Source organism: Apium graveolens, chromosome 11 (genome assembly GCF_009905375.1).
Source record: "Apium graveolens cultivar Ventura chromosome 11, ASM990537v1, whole genome shotgun sequence".
Classification (NCBI taxonomy): domain Eukaryota; kingdom Viridiplantae; phylum Streptophyta; class Magnoliopsida; order Apiales; family Apiaceae; genus Apium; species Apium graveolens.
Window position 1 is genome coordinate 6,688,824 of NC_133657.1, and position 23,215 is coordinate 6,712,038.

The following is a 23,215-nucleotide window of genomic DNA, read 5'->3' on the forward strand; positions in this document are numbered from 1 at the left end:
TGAAATATTTCCATACTCATCTTTTCAACGATTTCTTTAGAGGTATTTAAATCAATAGTAGTTAAGATGAGTACCTCAGACTTTGATGCAGATGACTCTCCTTCCTCTAAGTCCATAAGAACATAATTTCCATATTCTTCATTGTCATCTTTATTATCCGTATCATCCCAACTTTTCGGTCAGCAATATAAGCTTTTTCCTGTTGTTTCTTCAGAAGTGCTTCATACTTAGCTTCAAGCGCTAAGTATGCCTATATTTCTTCACCTTCTTTGGTTATCTGCATTCTGTGGTAAAGTGACCAAGCTCATCACATTTATAGCATCTAATCTTATATATGTCCACAGATCCTGACTTGTAGCCACCTTTTCCAGTTGTGTTTGTCTGAGATTTTCCTTTCCACTTGTTATTGTAGGAGGATTGACCTTTACCTTTGAAGTACCTGGGCTTCTTGACTCTTATGTTTGAGAACTTTCTCACCAGGTAGGCCATAGACTGATCCATTTCATCCAACTCATTAAGAGTGTAGTATTCATCATCTTCTAACTCCGGAATGATTTGTTTTTAAGGTTCCTTGCATTTCTGCTCACTAGGTTATATAACTTGAATCTGAGATTCAGTTTCATTTTCAATCATTTGCTATCAAGGCACTTACTACATCAACCACATGTCCTTGATTCAGCTTTAATGATTTTTTCTACATCATCTCCAGTTCATAGGTTTTAAGAACTCCATATAAAACCTCTAAAGTTATTCTGCCTAGATTTTTTCTTTCTCTTATTGCAGAGATCTTTTGTTCTAAATGGCCAGGAAGAGTGAGCAAGAACTCCAAGTTGACCTCCGCAGCATCATAGAACTTGTCATGCAATTACAAGTCATTTATCAGTTTTTGAACCTCTCAAACACTTCAGTAATGCCTTCTTTTGGTTTAGCCATAAAACCATCATATTATGAGATCATAATTCTTTTTTTATTTGACCCACTTCCACAGTACCTTCACACAAGATCTCTATCTTCTCCCAGATTTTCTTGGCTGACTCACAGTTGATAATGTTGTTATACATAACATTATCAAGAGACTCCATTAAAATAAGTTGCAATCCACTATCAAGTGAGAATTTTTCTTTCTCTGGCTCAGTGAATGTGGATGGTTCTTTTGGAGCATAATGACCAGGAATAACAACATCATCTTGTGTTGCTTCAGGTACCCTCACCATAGGAATGAAGGGTCTATGCTTGAGAATCTCAAGATATAGTGGATGAGCCATCCCTATGAACAACATCATCATATTCTTCTATAGAGTGTAGTTTTCTTTGTTAAATACATGGATCTTGATACTACTAAGCTTTTATGCACTCATACTTCTAAGATCTAATCTGTTTGTTTCATATTTTGCTCAGATACCACTTGTTAGTTATGAAATGCACACGGAGAGGGGGGTTGAATGTGTGTTACTTGATTTATCTTTTAAAATTTTGTAAGTTACTTTCATGATAATAAAATTTGTGTTTAGGATTTGAAACTCAACAGGCTATAGGAAATTTGTAGTGATAATCAATTGACTATAAAAGACACTGAAAATAATTATCAAAAATTACTTGATCTTTATATTAAAAATCAAATATGTTGTGCTACAAATCTGTGTTCTTGAATATTTTTGAACACAGCTGCTCCTTGAGAGAATACTAGAGATTGTTTTGTTATTACTTGAACTAAAGATCCGTGAGTTTTAAAGATCAACATGCACAGTTTATAAAAATTGCACTAAAATAGACTAACACATTTTCTATAGTCTTTTGTCTATTTCTATTTTGAGTGCTACAAATTCGTATACAATCTTCCAGGCCTGTTACCCTCCTTTGTCCAGTTCATCTTGGCCCGTGATCTTGCACTTCTCAAGCTGCATTTGTAGACTTGCCATTTTAATAATAAAATAGTTTGTTGACACATAATCTTGAATATTCAGGATAGATTCATTCTGTGATTGAAGCTGTTATCGAGATCTTTAAAGTGTATAGAGATTTCTGTGTCACGATGTAGAATGGCTTGTCGATATCTCCATCTCTACATGTATTTTGACTTTTCGATATCTCCACTTCTCTATATGTGTTTTGACTTGTCAATATCTCTACTTCTTCATATGTGTTTTGACTTATCGATATCTCCACTTCTCTACATGTGTTTTGACTTGTCGACATCTCCACTTCTCTATAATCCAAATTGACTTGTCGACATCTCCACTTCTCTATAAGCCTAATTGACTGGTCGACATCTCCACTTCTCTGTAAGCCAAATTGACTTGTCGACATCTCCACTTCTTTATAGGTGGAGTGATTTTTCTACATGCCAAATTGACTTCTTGATATTCCTTGATCTGTAATTTCTTAACATTTGACTTAAACACATTTTGCAGTCTATAACGTTACTTTTCACCAAGCTCTTTATCTTCATTCTGAGGCATGATCATACTTGATTTTTTTCAGAGATTTATTCTTAGTTGTTGGTTGTTTACTGAAAAAAAACTCCAGTCTAGTTTATTCAAACATTTTTACAGACTGAAGAAATACCATTACAGACTACATAAAGATTACAAGTCAACTAAATCTTAGGATTGTCAGTATGACTTAGTCTTGTTATGTTAAGGCATGTCTTGCACAACAAACGTCAATGTTGGTATAAATGTTACGGAGGCTTAGACTAGCTTGCTAGATTATTTTTTCAATTATTTATTTTTTTTATAAATTATGGTTGTGATAGATTTTCATTGTAACTATGTGACTTTATTTTTTTTAATCTTTTGGTTGAGCAACTATGTGACATTTGGATTTGTGTAATATATAACTTTGGTTTTACATTTAATGCAGATTGTTAATTTGCTCTCATCAATTTTTAGGATTAGAATTGTTTGTTTAAATTAAGTCTTTCAAAAAGTCTTAGAGGTTGGGAAAAATAACATAATTTGTGACATGTTTTGTCACATGTTCTCGTAAATTTAGCCACTTTACGACAATTTATATCACCAATCCAAGTGATATGTATGAATTTGTGTGACATAGTATTTGTCACAAAATTGACATATATACGAAAATATTGTTTATCGTAAAAATTCTTAAGTTTCCCTTTTTAATTATTTTGTTCAAAATAAGGAACCACTTGAAAGTTTTAACAAAATAAGAGTGTATAACTAAATAATAACTTTTAACATATGCATTTTTGACAGATTGTGTATATTGCAATTATAAGAAATTATTGGCAGGTTTCTTATATTAACTCAGTTGTAATAACTCATTCTTGTTGTAGTGTTGATGCGATTAAGATTAAATTTGGATATTATTATTTTATATTCTACCCTCTTAAATCAGTTGCAATTTATTTTGTTACCCTTACAATGACAGGGTGAGATCATGTAGCATTATATTTATCCATACCCCGTTTTTAAAGAAATAAGTTCTTTATTTTTGACCGGATGTAAGAACCTGTTCAACTAGACTGATAAGAAAACAAAATCGGGGGGTAATGTACTGGTGTTAAATATTAAATTATAAAGAGAAAACCCATATTTAAATTTACGTCCTCCTTTTAGTCTTTTGGGAAAAATATAAATTTGCTTTCTCCCGAATTTGAGTTTTACAGGGAATAAATGAAATGGAAGTAATACATGTTTAACCCAACTTTAAACTTGTAGGTTAATGTTATTATTATAATTCTTCTACGCAACTCTAAAAGTTATACCATATCACATAAAATATTACATCAAAATTGGTGTTACACTAATTTTAAAATTTTTGCATATTCCAACATTACATTTTACCCCATGTCAAAATATATTTGTATTTCTCCAATTTTCTTACTTTTGTACTTTTGTATTAATATAATATATCAACAATGTTATAAAAAATGGATTAGGTAGAATATATCCAAATAGAAATCACCTATAGTGTGTGATGGGTTTGAGATACCCGTCTAAAAAAATTTATTCCATGTACGATACCAAAATATTTATACTGCCAATGACATTTCAGGAATATGCTCTAGCTCTTTTTTTAATTTTCAACTTATCATCAGGATCTGTAGTTTCACCTCTGAAGAGTAGTAACATAACCTTAAGCAACTGTAAAGATGCAACCAAAATGTATTATCTATTCATTATCTATATAATACAGAAACAATTGGGTTCACTGAGCAAATTTAATTATAAATACTTTAACTAGTAATCAAAAACTATTGATTTCAACCATTAATACATTCAGTTTTATATAATTAATATAAATTAATTCATCATCAATTATTTATTAATGTATATTAATTATTGCATAATTAATAGCATACTATCGATAACGCATTATGTAGTAACTGCATGCATACGTACATTAATGCAATATATATATTGTTGTGCAAGACATGCCTGTATAATAACAAGACCAAGTAACATTGACAACCCTAAGATTAAGTTGTTTGACAATCAATATTTGTATTATGTAATTGTAATCCTTGAGTCTGTAAAAATGTTTAGTAAATTAGACTGGGGGGTTTTTCTGTGAACAGTTTCAAGATAAGAAATAAACTCTGAAGAAGATCAAGTCTCGATCATGCCTCAGAGAAAAGATGTAGTAACTTGGAGTTGAATAATTTTGTTCTAGGAAAAATATCTTAAGTCAAGATATCGACAAGTCACAGATTAAGGTATATCAAGAAGTCAGTCGAGAAGTCTAAAATGACTTGTAGAGAAGTCCCAAGAGATATCGACAAGTCATTTATGCATTTAGAGAGAACTGGAGACCTCGACAAGTTAAATATACCTATAGAGAACTTTATATATCGATAAGTCATTATCTTATCGATATGTCAATTCTCTATAGAACAAAGTGAGATCTCGACATACTATCTCAAATTCAGAATACAGACAAGTTCAAGATTCAAGAATATTAGCCAACAAATAATTTATTCACTAAATTGGAAAGTCTACAAAAGTAGATTGAATAATACAAGATCAAGGGTCAAGATTCACTGTACAAAGGATGATCAAGGGTCAAGATTCTGTACAGATTTGCTGACACCAGAAAAGGAAATAGACAAGGTTGCTTTAGAAATTGGTTTAGTACATTTTAGTGCAAGTTTTGTAAACCCATGTTGCTAGTCTATAAAGCATGCACGGGTCCTTAGTTTAGTGGTAACAAATAGATATAGAAAACCTTGTATTCTCTCAAGATAGAATTTGAGTTCTTATTTTTAAGAACACAGATTTGTAGCAAGAAATATTTAATGTATATAATTAAGTGAATTTTTGATATTGTGTCCTATGTGTTTTACTGTCAAGCATTTTATCTCTACAATTATAAATTGCTTTATTTACCAATAATCCAAACTAGTTTTAAAAGCCAAATAAAATCCAAAAAACATATTCACCCCCCTTTGTGTTATATTTCTTTGCATTCAATATCTAACAAGTGGTATCAGAGCAAAATCTAAAAGAAAACAGATAAAGATCTTGGAAGAATGAGTGCTCAGAAATTAAGCGGTATCAAGTTACCTGTCTTTGACAAGATCAACTACACACTTTGGAAAAAGAAAATGATGCTGTTCATACAGATGGTCAACCCCATCTACATTCAGATTCACAAAAATGGACCTTTCATCCCTATGGAAAGGGTTCCCGAAGCTACATATGGAGACATGGTCATACCAACACATTATGCACCCAAAGATCTTGCACCCTACACAGAGCCTGAAAAAAATGGTTACACTGGATAGAAGTTTACAACTCATATTAAGTGAGTCTCTTGATAATGTATTGTATATTAACATTATCATCTGTTATTCTGCTAAACAGATCTGGGAGAAAATTGAGATACCGATGTTTTTGAAAATTTCAATAAGCTGATAAATGACTCGTAGCTTTATGACAAATACTATGAAGCTGAAGAGGTCAACCTGAAATTCTTGCTAACTCTTCCTGGCTATTTGGAACAAAAAATTTCTGTTATTAGAGAAGTAAGAGATTTAAGTAGAATGACATTGGAAGTCTTGTATGGAATCTTGAAGACTTATGAGCTGGAAATGTTACAAGAAAGACATTGAGAGCTAGTCAAGGACATGTTGTTGATGGAACTAGTGCCCTAGTTTCCAATAACTTTAAGTCATCCGATGATGAACTAGAAGCTCAAACTCCACTTGTTCAAACTGTTGAGTAGAAATATAAGGAGCCATAGAAGCAAGTCATACTAGAAATAGAAGATGATTAATTCTACACCCTTTATGAACTGGATGAGATGGACCAGTCAATGGCTTACCTTGCAAAAAAAATCTCTAACATAAGGGTTAAGAAGCCAAAGTTTTTCAAAAACAAAGAAAAGGCATCCAACAACAACAATAATTGGAAAGAATAAATACAGTTCAACTTAGGTGGCAAAAGTGGCTACAGCACAGGATCTGTTGACAGATCAAAAATAAGTCATTACAACTCTGATGAGTTAGGTCACTTTTCTACTGAGAGTAGAAAGCCAAAGAAGGTGAAGAAAGATAAAGCTTATTTGGAATCGGAAGCAAAGTATGAAGCTCTCTTGAGAAAGCAACAGGGAAAGGCTTATATTACAAAAGGCAAGAGTTGGGATGATACTGATGAAGATGATGACAATGAAGAATTTAGGAGTTATGCTATCTTGGCTTAGAGAAAGGAGAATCATCTGTATCTAAATCAGAGGTACCAACTCTAACCATAATTGATTTATATGCAAGTCAATATAAAAAACTATTGAAAAGATGAGCGTAGAGATGTTTCATATCCACACAAGCATGATAACATCTATCGAGGAAGTGAGTAGGCTGTCAAAGATTAATGAGAAGCTTGAGATAGAAAACAAGAATTGGAGCTAGCTTGTTAGTCTTGAGACAATCAAGCAAGAAAATGAATATCTTAAGAACATGTTTAATGTTCTAGTGAAGTGGAGGCAGTGTTGAGAGAAGAATGATTTGAAGCTCAAATCATATAAAAATGCATCTCGGTTGGTTGGACAATATCATGAGAAAAACAAACCATGTGCTAATATAGCTATTGGTTTGGACTATTAGGCATTGAATTCTCACAAGAAAGGTGAAGCTGATAACGAAAAAGAAGCAGTGAACCATGATGTTATTGTGATGCTAAAGAAAGTTAAAGTACCTCTATTCAAAGCTTATAAGGTTGATTTCAGTGAAGTTGAGTTGGTCATTAAGCAATAAATTACAAATAAAGATGATAAGAAGAACAATGCAAAAAACGCTCCTACTGTTGAAAATGAAAAGAAGCCTATAGTAAACCAAACTACAAAGACACCAACCAAGGAAATCAAAACTGAGAATGCTGGGAAAAAGAAAAAGAATAGAAATGGAAAAATAGGTGTAAACAAGAGCAATAACTATGACTATGTTACAAATGCTTCAAGGAAGTAATGTCAAAATGTGGCTCAACAAATCACCTAACTCGCCTTTATAGAAAGGCTGTTAATGAGCCAAAAGTGGGAGCATGCAAATACAATATGCCATTGGCTGAAAATCCCTATTCACTTTGTGACAAGTTTGATTACATTCCTTGCAATATGAAGGTTATAAAAAACTGCCATAAACTGAGAAAAGATCTCAAGAAAGTAAATCTTGGATCTACAGTTTAAAAGGATAATGCTAATCAAACAATGAATGATGTTTTTCTTTGAAAGCTCAAACTCTACTTCTGCACTTCTGTGAAAAAGAAGAACGTACCCAACACTGCTTGGGTAGCTAAACACACTTAATTCTCATTGTGTGCATGGCAAGAAGAATAAGGTCATATGGATCATTGACAGTGGATGTTCTAGGCATATGACATGTGATAAAGCCCTGTTATCACAATTTGAGGAGATGGTTGGCCCAATGGTGACTTTTGGAGACAACAGCAAAGGATTCACAATGGGATATGATAAGTTAATTTATGGAAATGTTATCATTGAAGATGTAGAACTAATTGTTGGTCTTGAAGTAAATCTTGTAAGTGCCATCTCATTTATAAATAAAGGTTTTAAAGTGATATTTGACAAAGAAGACTGCCCAATCACTAGCAAGAAAACTTGTGAAGTTGCTCTGAAAGGAGCAAGAAAAGTAATCCTCTTTGTTGCAGACCTAAATTCAGCAAACAAGGATGGAATATGTTACTTTTACACCATGGCATCCATTGAGCAAAGCAAGCTTAATGGTATAGATAGGACAAAATAGGCAATTATAATCAAGTGTCCAAAATTATATTTGGCTCATTAACTACAAAGAACAAGGTATTTTTAAGTCTCAAACTCACTCCATTTATGGTGGAGAGATTTAAGACTTACCCTTACCCCATGCCTGATATGAGGTCAAATGTTGAATCTAGTACAATAATGGTTCCTGCACATGTGGAAGTACAAACACAGGAACACCAACAGGGACCTTAAAATACTGAGACCTCTTCTTCTTTACCTTCAGAAGCTAGGAAACCAACCACTTTATCCTCTCAAAAGGGTGAAGTGAGTAAAAAGAAGAGAAAACAGGTACCATTAGATGTAGATACTGAGAGTGGAGAGGATACAACATAAAAAGAGTCACCCTTGGTCAGAAAACCAAAGAAGGTAAAACAAACTGAGTTGACCACTCAAGCCACCTCTGCATCCTCCCAAAAGGATATAGTTGTAAAACAGGGACAAAAACAGACTCTAGGGGCATCCTCTCAACAGGGTGTCTCTACCGAAAAGAGCACTCTCCCTAGTGCACCCTATACAGAGTCTGCACAAATACTTGAACAAATTCAAGTGTATGAAAGGAGACATAAGGATGGCACACACAAGGAGAGCACATCATTTGAAGCCCCCTCTTCTATTCAGGGGGAGCTGCCAACACTCCAATCTGAGATTCAAAGTCTAGTTTCTAAAATTTCTTCATCCTATACTCAAACACTTGAATCTAATTCTCAAGTGTTGACAACCTCAAGTGACATGGTTCTAGAAACTGTGCTCACCACCCAGAAACCTCATTTAGTTGGTGAAAGGCTACATGCTGAGGTAGACCTTGATGACACCAACACAAACACAGGGGTTTCATCAGTTTTCACTGAAGACCCTGTGATAGATACAAATGCACCTTCATGTGCAAATCAATCTTCACAGGTTTTTAGGTTTGAGGGTAGTACTCTTGAGGGGGAGCTATCTAAATCCTCTACAATTCAATTGGAGGTTCCTCTCGTGGGAACAACTCCCCTCACAACCCTAGCTAAGATTGCTCTCACAATTGAAACTAGGAGTTCAATTTCCAATGATCCTGCTATGGGGGAGGAAAGTACGGCACTTTCAAGTGACAGTGTCTTGAAAGAAACACAAGGGTTTGAGGCTAGAGTACATGACAGTAACCTAGTTAACTTCCCTCCAATTCAAATAGAGGTTCCCACTACAAGTGTGGAATAAAAAACTGTCATAACCACAGCTCAGGCTGTGAGTCAAACTGTGACATCTATCACAGGTGGCTCTAATGCTTCTCTTCCATCAACTTTAACCTCTTCACAACAAATATCTCACCCCATCCAACAGTGGGTGCAGAATGCTCAAGCTCAATCAAGCACTGTGGATGATCTCCTTGTTTATCAAATTTCTAGTCTAGCTAACATCTCACAGCACCTTCTTACCTCAGACATGAGCAATCAAGATTATCAAACTATTCTTCTAACCTACATGGAAGATGTTGAGAAATAGAAACAGAAGATAGTTAATGAAGCTGAGCAAGATGGGAATGTAAATGCTTGGTTGTCTAAGGACTTCAATTTGGAGATGGATCATGTCTTGGCTAGGTTCAGAGATGAATATGTGACCATACTGGGGAGTAATGCCAAGGTCCTGACTCCACAAGATGTTTATGATGCTTTCAATGAATTTTACAAAACTCAACTCAAAAATTTTCACCTATTTGGTAACGCTCTAGAATTAAAATTGACTGGTCATGAAGACAAAATCAGGAAGCTGGTGAGAGACAAGATGGATGAGATTACCCCTTCTCGAGTCAAGATCACTTCAAAATTTCAACATTTTGATGACCAAAAGATTTGATCTGAATTATGTGGAAAAAGATGTCAAAAATCTCAGGCAATCTTTTATAGCTTTGCATGAGGTGGTTCAGCGGCATATTGTCAATTCCAATTATACAAAGCTCAAATTGAACCAACTTCATCAAAGTAAGTATGAGCCTTCTGCACTGCTCATGGAAGGAATAAAGGAAGCTATGCAAGCAACCTTTGGCACCTCAATACCTTCAAATTCTCAACCACAATCTGCCACTTCATCAAATCTCCAACTGCAAGCTCTCCAACAACAAGTTTTAACTCTGCAATCTTTGAATGATTCACTCACAGCTCAAGTGCAAGACCTCGCTACTCTGGTGTAGAGTCAACATGCAGATATACAGACCTTGGTGGACCCCCACAAGCATTTATAAATGCAAAATTCTCTAGCTTTGGGAGCCATCATGGGAAAACTCAACATTCCACTGCCTGCACTTCCTAAGGTTGTGAAGCCGAAAATACCAACTTCCCTACTCATGCCTGTCAACAAGCCTAAGGGTTATATAGAAGCTAGGATTCAACAATCCATAGATGCTGATAAATCAAGGGAGCCTAGAAAATTGACATCAACTCCCACTGGTCAAAGCTCTTCAAAAGCTCAATTATCTAAAGATGTTGGGAAAGACAGACTTCTAAAAGCTATAGAAGGACCCTGTCAAGATCAAGAATTCAATGAACTTCTAACAGTCTTAAGGGTGTATCTCCACAACAACTACATCACCTACAAAAGAGCATTGACCAAAAACATCAATTTTGTCATAGTGGTGATTGTCAAAGTTGATAATTTTCTGGAGAAGAGGATTGTTGCAAATGTGAGTGACTGTGGACTGGACATATGTCTACAGGTGTCTCTTCCCAATCTTCAAAAATTGAGAGCATCTGAGATGGATGTAATGATTAATAAAGTACATACAGTAATTCCATAGGACACCCAATTGCTAAATGAACTCAAGAAGGTTCAGATAAATGCTTTTCCCGAAGCATATCTTTCTCCAAGCAAGGGGGTGGCCTACACCTGTCCTCAGTCTAAAAGATGTAAACTCTTCACTATTCCTAAGAATTGTGTAAGAGGAAACATGAGGCTAATAATGACTCTTCAATCTGATCTGAAATGCAAAAATAACAAGAAAACTGAAGATGAAGAGATGATCAGAATTCTTGATAGATACCTTCTAAATGCTGATACCATGTTGCCATACCTACAGTTCAATCTAAAAGATGACAAAGATGATGATGAGTAGAAACATGATGAGCAAAAACCTTCTGGATCAAATCCAAGTCAAACTTCTAGAGCAACTGGCAGCAAAGAAAAGAAAAATGATGAGAAGAAGGGGGATGATAAGAAGAAGAGTGAAGAGAAGAGAAGGAAGAAGAAGGAAGACATATCAGAACCATAAAAACAAACCCTACAAATCCAAATTAATAAAGTTCAATCCTCTAAGCCAACAAACTCAAACACTTTACCACCTCAAACCTCTAAGCCCAAATTTATGTACAAACAAACTGCTAACACCTTACTGAAAATACCAATCACCTCAAGCCAAACATCTCTAAAGAAAATCTCAAACCTACATTCTTTTAAGCCACCAAACAAAATTCATTACAAATCTGTTGGGAGAAAACCAAAGAAAATGCAAGTTACTGAGAGGGTCATCTAGAAATGTTTCAATCAAAGTGATTTTCTACCTCTAAACTAGTGCACCTCAGATGAAGACTACTTTCAACAATTAGCTGAAGAAATGGTCAAAGTTTGGGTTGTAACATTAAGGGAAGTAAGAATCTACTATCAGGATGGAACCTTCACATTTTTTGGCAGAAACTTAATGGACACATTTTCACCCACAGAGATAAAAAGGGTGATAAGCTTATTGAAGGACAAGGATACTGCAACTAAGGCATGGAGATCTGTTTTGGCTGAATGGTTGGTAGAAAGGGAGGAAAGAAGAGGAAGAGATAAGGCTGAAAGAGAGGAGAGGAAAAGAAAGTATATTGAGGAGATAGAATTGTACATACAAAGATCTGAAGAACTCAAGGCAAAGGGGATGAGCAAAATTACCAAGAATGGACAATTTCTAAACATCAGGGTTGGCAGATTCTCAAGAATTAGGGTTGGTTTCTTGTGCAGTTACCCATTAGATGATAAGCTCAAACTGGTAAAACTCTAAGAGGGAAACCAATTATAGAGTAACTGGAAGTACTTGTAGAGCTAAAGGACCTCATTAGAAAGGAAATAGGAGATGAGACATTTTTCTGATGAATATATCTTTCAAACTCAAGAAATCACTTAATGTATAAATATTGTATTTCTGTCAATTTTTATATAATATTCTATTGTTCATTGTAGCTTGGGGTTAGTCTTGTTACGGGGCATGAATTTGTGATAAGCAATCTTCTCACAAATTGGGAGAGATTGTTGTGCAAGACATGCCTGTAATATAACAAGACTAAGTCAAATTGACAGCCCTAAGTAAGTTGTATGATAATCTAAATTTGCATTTTGTATTGTATTACTTGAGTCTGTAAAAGTGTCAATAGATTAGATTAGAGTATTTTTCTGTAAATAGTCTCAAACCTAAGAATAACTTTGGAAGAAAGTGTGAAGAAGCTTGGAGTTGAATAAATTTGTTTTGAGAAAAACATTCTAAGTCAAGAAATCTACAAGTCACAGATCAAGTCATATAGAGAAGTCATTCGAGAACTCCAGAATGACTTATCGACAAGTCAAAAATAGCTTATAGAGAAGTCTCAGAGATATCGACAAGCCAAATGAGGATATGAAGATCGAAGATATCGACAAGCCATTTCTGCAATAGAGAATTCAGAGATATCGACAAGTCAAATTGAAGATGTAAAGATTGGAGATATCGACAAGTCAAAACTCTCATTAAAGATTTCAGAGATATCGATACGTTAATATGCCTATAGAGATTTCAGAGATATCGACAATTCTTTTCTACATGCAGAAATTCAGAGATCTCGACAAGCCAAGTTTTCCTATAGAGAACTCAAAGACTTCGATAAGTCAAAATAATTATAGAGAAACAAGAGATCTAGATAAGTCATTATACTTATCGAGATGTCGAGTACTCTATATAACAAACTAGAGATCTTGATATAAACCTCAAGTACAGAATGCAGACCAGTTAAAGATCCAAGATTATCAATCAACAAAAAATCAATCACTGATTTGAAAAGTCTACAAAAAGCAACTTGAAGAGTACAAGATCAAAGGCCAAGATTAACTGACAAAGGAAAGTCACAGACATACACGATTTGCAAAGATATAATAAGCTTAAAATGGAAAGCTTTAGATAACTTAAAGTAGGGTTTAGTACATGCTATTGCATGTTGTGTAAAACTTGTGTTTACTGATCTATAAAGTAAACACCGGTTCTTTGTTTGTAGGTGTAACAAATAAATCTAGAATTTCTTGTAATTCTCTCAAGATAGAAGATAAGTTCTTTATCAATAACGAACCCATAAATTTGTAGCAAGACATAATTGATTTTAATTTAAAACTAAGTGAGTTTTGAAGATACTGTGTTTACGTGCATGTTTATTAATTCTGTTTAAACACTATATCTTTACAAGTTACACTGCTTTGTTCATCATATCCAAAATAGTTTAAAAAGTTTAAAAATATCCAAAAACACATTCACCCCCATGTGTTGTATTCATTACCTAACGCACAAGCCCTGGCCGACTTCATGGTAGAATGCACTTTTTCCGAGATAAAGGATTTAACGCCCTAAGAGCAACTTATTCGGCCAGGGAAATGGAAATTTTTTATTGATGGGTCAGTAGCAGGTTCAAAGTGCGGGGATGGACTCATCCTATCCTCCCATGAGGGTTTTGAATATGCCAAGCTATTAGGTTCACCTTCCCTCTCACCAACAACAAAGCAGAGTATGAAACCTTACTAGCATGAATGGATTTAGCAAGGAGTCTGGAGGCGAAACACCTGAGAGTGTTCAGAGACTCAATGCCCGGTAGTGAAGCACTTTTCCGGAGAATATGAGCAAAAGGATCCTCGAACTCACGCCTATACAACCAAGGTAGGGGATATGTCCCTATTCTTTCAGTATTTTGAGCTAAACTAGATTGGAATGGAGGACAACAACCGAACGAATGCACTTTCCCACCTAGCATCGGACGAAATGCAAAGCCTCACTGGTTCGATCTACCTTACCGAAGTTAAGAATCCTTCAATTGATAAGAAATAATGTATGGAAATCCACCAAGTTGTGACGTGGATGACACCGATCCGAGCCTTCCAGAAGAAGGGGACGTTGTCGTTGAGCAAAAAAGAAGCACAGAAGGTCAGGTATAGAGCGACCAGTTATAAAATCGTCAATGGTAAACTATAGGAAGGTCACCTTCATCAACCCTCCTTGTTGGGCGAGCGCTTGCATTCAAGATCCTTCGACAAGGGTTTTATCGGCCGACGTTGAGAGCATATGCACATTAGTAACGTTCTGAAGCTGAAGACCTTGGCAGGCGAACCTAGGAAAAATACTTGGCATACTTCCAGACTCCGGAAAATTTTCCATTAAGCTTGTCTGAAGCCCTACTAGTTGTTTATTTCAGACTATTTAATTCCGTCATTTACTTCAACATGAAATTTGAATTTCCTAAAGGCGAAGCATGTATAACATTGTACGAATTCATATTTTTCATGAACATGTTTTTCCTATTTTATTTTCAATTAGCATTGCATCATAAATGTCTAGTTAGGCAAAATATCAAACATATAACATGCCTTACAATTTCACAAGTAGATTAGTCCAACTGATAAGTTTTAAAGGCATGACTGCGTGACCTTCGGATTGGGGCAACGAATCAGCCTACAAATCAGATCTTCGAAGATACCACACTCCTTCCGTTAAAACTGGGGACACTAAGGCCCAAAATGAGGCTGAAAATATAAATTAATTTTTAAAAAATTGCGAAGGCCCAAAATGAGGTCGAAAAAGTAAATTAATTTTCAAAAATTTACTAAGGCCTAGAATGTGGCCGAAAAAATAAATAAATTTTTAAAAATTTACTAAAGCCTAGAATGAGGCCGAATAAGTAAATTAATTTCAAAAATTTTGCTAAGGCCCAGAATGAGGCCAAAGAAATAAATTAATTTTCAAAAATATACTAAGGCCCAGAATAAGGCCGAAGAAGTAAATAAATTTTCAAAAATTTACTAAGTCCCGGAATGAGGCCAAAGAAGCAAATAAATTTTCAAAAAATTTACTACTACCCACAATGAGGCTGAAGAAGTAAATTAATTTTCAAAAATCTACCAAGGCCCAGAGTGAGGCTGAAGAATTAAATTAATTTTCAAAAAATTGCTAAGGCTTAGAATGAGGCCAAAGAAATAAATTAAGACATAAAATTACGCTGAGGAAAAACCAACCAAAGATGAGGAAAGAAATAGCATAATAAAACCAACCAAAGCCCAAAGGCAGCAAAATAGCAAGCCCGAAGGCGACAAAATTCAAGACAGAAGGCAATAAGTTTACAAGTTTTAATAATTTAAACTAATCGAAAATGTCTTCTTCGGGGCCAGAGGAGACGATCAGATGCTCATCATCGGCAAACTTACCAACATGGTCTTCTATACCGAGATCAAACAAAAGTTTATAGTCCCATCCCATGTCGTGTGCCCGAATGGCCGCTTCGTCAAAGCCTATCTGAAAGCATCGCTCCTTCGTAAGCTCCAACTTCTTTTTCTCCTTGCAGAGCATTTTTTTAGAGGTCTTCAGTTGAGCATTACTCCACTTTACCTTCTTCTTCAGCCGGGATAGCTCCTACTCCATATTTTTTTATCAGTGGCCAAAACTGAAGCTTGACCCTTGGAAATCTCTCTAGCCATTTGCTCTCACCCTAGCTCCTCCTCAACCTTGGTTACCCTAGCTTCAATCTAGCTCACGGCCTTCAACCTGACATGAGCATCCTGGACCTTGTAAGCTATCGCAGCCGCCCAAGGAACAACCTAAAAGGAGAAATAACCTAAAGTTAACAGAAGAGATCAAAGAGGACAATAATGGAAAACTATAGGAAAAAATATACCAGCAACATCCAAGCAATAAGCTCGATACAGACATCTGGAAGGTCCACAGTAGCATAAACTGCTTGGTCCTTCGGCATCATGAGGCCCCTGCAGAGATCTGGCCCAACTTCACTGGCGACCGCAGGAGCTCTGGCGACAATAGAGTCCGAAGAAAGTACCCACCATTTCGGAACATTGGTCTCTATGACGTTTCCATCAAGAGCCCGCGTCCTTTTACAGGGATCAGCTAGAGAGTCTGAAACCGCCTAGTTTTACTTGTAAACTCCAAGAATAGAGGAGGCAAAGGAGGAGGAGAAATCACTGGGGTCCGAACATCAGTGCCCTCCGTCTTGGTAGTTCCTTCGGTGGCTCTTTGTTCTGCCAGCTTTTCTTCGGACTTTCTCCTCTTCCTCTCTACAAACTCCTGGCGTGTAGATACTGCATCAACAAAACATAAGGCAAATATCAGTAAATTGAAGCAACGGGGATATCTTATAAATACTATCTATAAGCCATAATGCACAAGGAAAACAAGCAAGTAAGAAAATGTTAGCACTACCCCATTAGGCAAATAACCAATCTCGTCTATCCGACAAGGGTAACTTAGAAAGCTTCAAAGCCACCAATTTGTGGTAGTTCTCAGCCTCGTCGGTATTGAGCGTCGGCATTAGCAAAAGGGTGGGATCGATATCATGCCACATCCCAAATTTGGCCAGATAAATGCTGGATATGTAGCACCAATGTGTATGTCTCTTCTTGTTACTAGAGTTCATCGCACACCAATCCCCCTACCCACTCTTTGGATGATTGTGTAGAAACCATGACTCTTTCCGTTTCTTTGAAAATTATAATGAAACCAGAAGAGTCGGGTAGATGTGTAGGGTACTTTCGCTTCCATACATCTAAAGTTAAAATTATTGATGTGGATGAACCCGTTTGGGTCCATCTGGCCGAAGGCAATGTTCATTTGCTGGAAAAGCCTCTTCATAAGCTTCAGTAGCGGGACACGAAAGCCACATTTAAAATCCGCTTCAGATATCCCCATTGCGCTGCCTTCGAAGCCTTACGGAACGGGAGGGGTGTGGTAAATTTTGTCTATTTCTTTCGGCGTGTATATATGGTAGCCGCCCCTAGGGATCTTGTTAGATATCGAATGCAAAGAAATATAACACAAAGGGGGGTGAATGTGTTTCTGAATTATATTTTTCTTTTAAAACTGATTTGGATTATTTTTGAACAAAGCAGTTTAAGATTGTAGAGATAAAATGCTTGACAGTAAAATATACAGCGTACAATATCAAAAACTTACTTAACTTTTTAATTAAATTTATCTTTCTACAATTCTGTGTTCTTGAATAATAAGTACTCGACTTCTATCTTGAGAGAATACAAGATTTTCTAGATCTGTTTGTTACTTATAAACTAAGGAACCGTGCATGCTTTATAGACTAACAACACGGGTTTACAAAACTTGCACTAAAATGTACTAAACCAATTTCTAAAGCAACCTCGTCTATTTTCTTTTCTGGTGTTAGAAAATCTATGCAGAAGCTTGCAGGTCTGTGACCATCCTTTGTCCAGTGAATCTTGGCCCTTGATCTTGTATTCTTCAAGCTGCTTTTATAGACTTTCCAATTTAGTGAATGAATTATTTGTTGACTGATACTCTTGAATCTTGAACTTGTCTGTATTCTGAATTTGAGATAGTATATCGAGATCTTCTTTTGTTCTGTAGAGGAGTGATATATCGATAAGTATAATGACTTATCGATATCTTGAGTTCTCAACATATGTAAAGGACTTATCGACGTCTCGAGTTCTCAACATATGTAAAGGACTTATCGAGGTCTCTAGTTCTCTACATGCAGAATGACTTGTCGACATCTCCAGTTCTTTATATAGGCTTTTGACTTGTCGACATCTTGAGTTCTCTACATGAGAAATTTGACTTGTCGATATCTCTTAGATCTCTATAGACACATTTTGACTTGTCAATATCTCTGAGATCTCTACATGAGCTATTGAATTATCGATATCTCCAGTTCTCTACATCTTCATTTGACTTGTCGATATCTGAGATCTTTACATGTATAAGTGACTTGTCGATATCTCTTGGGACTTCTCTACAAATTATTTTGGACTTCTCGATATACCTTGATCTGTGACTTGTCGATATATTGACTTAGAACATTTTTCATAGAACAACATTATCGAACTCCAAACTTCTACATCTTTTCTCTGAGGCATGATCAAAACTTGATCTTCTTCCAGAGTTTTATTCCTTAGCTTGAAACTATTCACATAAAAATCCCCCAATCTAATCTACTAAATATTTTTACAAACTCAAGGAATACAAATACAGAATACAAATACTGATTATCAAACAACTTAATCATAGGGATGTCAATGTGACTTAATCTTATTATTATATAGGCATGTCTTGCACAACAAGTCTGGTATTTGGAATAGAATTGTTCTATCTCCTTTTACTTCACCTGGGTAGGATTATTTGCAGCCGGTAAGGCCGCTATGTCGCTAAAATGCTCATGGCCGAAATGGATCTGAGCCCTATTTGAAGGATCGACATCCGCGTTGGACTGATCCATACTCCTGCATCCGAAAATGAGGAAGGGTTAGCCGTGTACTAGGATTGAACTAATAGAAAAGTAAGGAAAAGAAGACAAAAGGTGAAAGGCCGAGTACAACATGTCGGATCGGTCCAAAAAAGAGAAGAGATGAGTTCAACTTACGAGGACTTAAGGGATCGGCTCCCGAAGTGTGTTCCAGGGCTTGGAAAATTCGAAGGATGTTCAAGACCCATAACACACCTGCATGCCATCTTTAAATACCGATAAGTTCCTGGGAATCTGAAAAAGAGTCTTGAGGGATGGTTCCCGAAGAATGTTCCGAGGCTTGAATATTCCGAAGCACGTTGAAACCCAGAAACATCTCCACATATCCTCTTTAAGCCCATCCAGACATAAAATGAAAAGATGAAAAAGAAGAAATACCAGACGTTGGACTTTCTACCCAGACAACCCAGTACAAATCCCAAATCTAAAGTGAAATTACTTACATAATATGGCAGTAAATTCATTGCATTACATGAAAAAAAAGGAGTAAGAAACTTACTTTCAAGAAGTAAGGTAGATGCGTTGTAAGGCCTTGGAGGAAGTTTTGACTTGGTGTTTCCCTTTGTTTGGCGTTTGCAAGAGAATGGCATAGGGGAGAACTTTTTAGTGTGTGTGAAAATGACAAAGTAATAGAGCAGTAAGAGGGATAATGTTTATATATAAAGGTGAAAAGACGCGACGTTTGTGTATCAATATCCAAAAAATGTTTGGTTTGAAAACAACGGTCAGGATTAAAGGCGTTTAAAATTCAGCGGTTGGATGGGAAGTACTACTCTCGAGATAGAGACGATTGTAATCATTAAAACATCACGACTCCCTATGGGATGGTCGTCATAACTCTCTTCCGTTTGATCAAATAACCCAGAGTCAGGATTGCATTCTTGGGCAGAAGAGGTTGGCCTTTGCCTAAGCTTTATTTCTCAGCCGAAACCCAGTGACATGTTGAAGGCCCATCCACCACAAGCCTAGGACCGACAGAGATGAAACAATAATTTGCCGAATAGTTATCAGCCCAACTACGAAGACTTTGACCCTACTGAAGATAGGGGAGGGCGAGGTCTTCTAGAACGTAACGTCCACTTTCCCGATTCATCGGAACAACCCGAAGAAAGAGGATGCATAACATTAATGTGGTTTTTTTATCGTAGGTAACCCGCAGTCGCTACCTTTCGGGTGTGCATTGGGTAAACTCTACGGGCTCACGCAATAGCCTGCAAATCACATGAACCAGGGTAAATCGCATTTAAGCGACAAACTCTGACTCAGGAGGCATAATCATAAACTCTCCTCCCGTGGGATTCGAACATGTGACCAAGAGGATAGTTATCCCCTCTTTAAACAACTGAGCCCACCCTTGCGGGCCATTAATGTGGTTTTCATGTTTATATAAACAATAAATTATTCTTTCAACACACATAAGATCACTCAGACTATCTTTTATTCCGATTTACTCACTAAAGACCAGTCCACATTACCTAAAACGTAACGGATTTAAGAGTTCTTAACCTAAAAATTCAAGGTGATTTGATTCTAAAAGTCGTATAGAAAAACTTAAATTTTGAAATTATGTCGAAAAAAATCCGGTTGTTTTGGTCAGTTGGACAAAGTCCAAGCGGGTAAAGTGGTTAAGGTGGGCTCAAAATTTCTTTGATACGATACGTATCTGTTTTCTCAGAATCTCATATCAACGACTGCCCTGTTTCTTCTTCGTTGTCACGTAAATTTATGGTAATAACGGTTTCCAAAGATCTTGACTTGTTTACATTTTGCATTTGGTCGGAAATGGGAAATGAGTCATTGGGATTCATGCTAACCTTAAAAACAATGTTTGTGGGAATTATAATGTTCATCATAATTATAGGAGTGCAACAAGTAGAAGGCGTAAGATTTGTGATAGATAGACAAGAATGCATTTCTCATAAAGTTGATTATGAAGGTGAAACTGTTCATATCTCTTTTGTTGTTGTCAAGTCTGATGCTCCTTGGACTTCTGAAACTACTCAGGGTGTTGATCTTGTGGTAATCATCTTACATTGTACTTGCTGTTGCTTATTCTAATTATCGTATTACGTCGTAAATTGCCTTTTCCTTTCTCTGACATTTTGACATGACTAGGGTTAGTGTTACTTGTCTCACTCTTATCGTCTTTAATTCTTGTCGTGCATAGTTCTTGTCATCTTGGTAGATAAATGATTAAATGACTTTGTTTGATAAATTAATTTTGAAATACAGCCCCAAAGACGGGGCCTAAGCAATCCACTCTTTAATCAAATAAGTGGATTTGTACACCATAGTTGAAATATTACCTCTAAACGGTTTCTTGGTGATCCACTCTTCAATTCGGAAAATGATATATCGAGGGTATGGTCATATTAACTTAAGCATGAGATACATAATAAGCCCTCCTCGTAACACATTAATTTTAAGGAGAGTCTTGAGTACATACGATAAAAGGTAGAGCAATCAAGTTTTTATGAGAGGGAACTCTTTAATTTTGAAAGGCGAATTATAAGTTCGCTTCTTCTGAGAACTATGCACAAGTATATAATGAGAAAGGTCTGATTCTGTCATATGTTATTAATCTACTAGAAATACTCCCCTTCAGCTTTGGACTTCACAACAAATATGAAAAATGATCAGAAGCAGTCTTACATTTATTGTAGTATCACACTTCTAGCGTAATAACTTTAGAAGAAAATGTCATATATTGAGCATCAAAGGCATCTGTATATACGGTCATGTCCTGATTATATGGATTTATTGTTTATTTTTGCTCTCCTATTTTTGGATGTAGATAAAAGGACCTTCTGATGAGCACATACATGATTTCCATGACAAGACAAGTGAGAAGTATGAGTTTATGGCTCAAAAGAGAGGCGTTTATGGCTTCTGCTTTACAAATAAATCACCTTACTATGAAACCGTAGACTTCAATGTGCTTGTTGGCCATTTCTCATACAAGGACCAACATGCAAAAGATGGTAAACCAAGTGACACTTTTCTTTTGCGCAATGCTAAGCGTCTTCTCGTTTTACCTTCTTTTCATCCTCTGTTTTGTCTATCTGTTTCTTCCAAAGTTAAAAGTACACTAATAGACAAACTTTTGCAGAGCACTTTGATCCCTTGCTGGAACACATTTCAAAATTACAGGAAGCTCTGCACAACGTTCTATTTGAACAGCATTGGTTAGAGGGTCAGACCATGCGCCAGGCTACAGGTACAATATGAGAACATTGAGTTGGTTTTGCTTTCTTTCTTTTTTTCATTGAAATAATTTTTAGTACATCAGATAGCGACGTTGATCATATTTGGAGCATTTCTGTGAAATCTACAGCCAATATACACAAATTTAGATTACTTTCAGTTAATATATATAGAAGCTATATTACATTTACATTTAGCTGAAGTCTTTTGTGCAACTTGTGAATGTGCATCTCCCTAACTGTTACTGATATCACTAGTATTACATAAAATATCATAGCAAAATGGTGGGAAGTCAGTATAACTATGTTAACGGCTAATTTTTGTTACCATAGCTAGAAAATTATCTGTTGAAGTTAGAGTAGCTTTATATTTGTAACATAGCCAAACAAAGCGCTCCTCTCGGGAACTACACAGTAACCCGGGCAGGGCGGACTTAAATGCAGTGAGGGCGATTATTACAAATGTCTGGTGCATTTGGTTGATGGGTTGCCTAGTTTCGTTTGCATTTGATTCAGGTTTGTTCCTTGGTTTATCATAATGAAATTTATTCTTAAATGTTTACCAGATTGTTTTAGTGTAATTTGCTATTGTTGCTGGCTATTAGTTTCTCTTATTGCTTTACATGAATTTAGTTTTGATTTATGTTTTAAGGAGTTTTTTTTTTTGGTTTGATAACATATAGTTAAAATGTAATCTCATTTATTATGTTTCTCTTAGGTTTACTTTGTAATCTGAGTGCAATTTTATTATCCTGTTCTTACAAAACATTAGTATTAGCAGGATCATTACTTCATTAACAACACTCTCTGCTCTTATAACTCGGGTTTCAGTGAATGAAGGGCTGAGTAGGAGAGCAATTCACAAGGCAATGTTCGAATCTGCAGCACTTATCGGTGCTAGTGTCCTGCAAGTTTACCTCCTGCAGCGCCTTTTTCAGCGAAAACTAAGGACATCCAGAGTTTAGATACCGTGCTCAGTTCACATTTGAAGTTGTAACATTGCAAGCCAGAAAATCACTGCTTATGCTCCCTGTTTCTTGATAGCACGACAACCAAATTGTATTGGTGAGAAGATGGAGTGGCCAGTTTATTAGAAATTCTCACTTCGTCCCAATTAAATTACAAGTCTAGGCAATATTTATTAATCCCTGATGCTTTTAAATGCTCAAGTGGTTTTTTTAAATGAGCAAACAGCAGTCTATGGAGCCGCCGCAATTTTTAGTTTTTCTTGTGCATACAAGTTCCTTGCAGGAAGAA

General features: G+C 36.0%; 1 protein-coding gene across 1 annotated transcript; it reads left to right on the plus strand.

Annotated features, from left to right (window-relative positions):
• Positions 1 to 20,569: 20,569 nt before the first annotated feature.
• LOC141697385 (transmembrane emp24 domain-containing protein p24beta2-like) lies at positions 20,570 to 23,180 on the plus strand. The gene is made up of 4 exons (XM_074501737.1): positions 20,570 to 20,774; positions 21,550 to 21,736; positions 21,865 to 21,972; positions 22,790 to 23,180. Exons 1-4 carry the CDS (start codon positions 20,580 to 20,582, stop codon positions 22,921 to 22,923), a joined length of 624 nt encoding a protein of 207 aa, XP_074357838.1. The 5' UTR covers positions 20,570 to 20,579; the 3' UTR covers positions 22,924 to 23,180.
• The last annotated feature ends 35 nt before the right edge of the window (positions 23,181 to 23,215 follow it).

Bases quoted from the DNA above. Each gene is read 5' to 3' on its own strand.
- LOC141697385 (XM_074501737.1), top strand. From the start codon at position 20,580: ATGTTTGTGGGAATTATAATGTTCATCATAATTATAGGAGTGCAACAA. The intron at 20,775-21,549 runs GTAATCATCTTA...TTTTGGATGTAG, and splicing joins CTCAGGGTGTTGATCTTGTG to ATAAAAGGACCTTCTGATGA. The intron at 21,973-22,789 runs GTACAATATGAG...CTCGGGTTTCAG, and splicing joins GACCATGCGCCAGGCTACAG to TGAATGAAGGGCTGAGTAGG.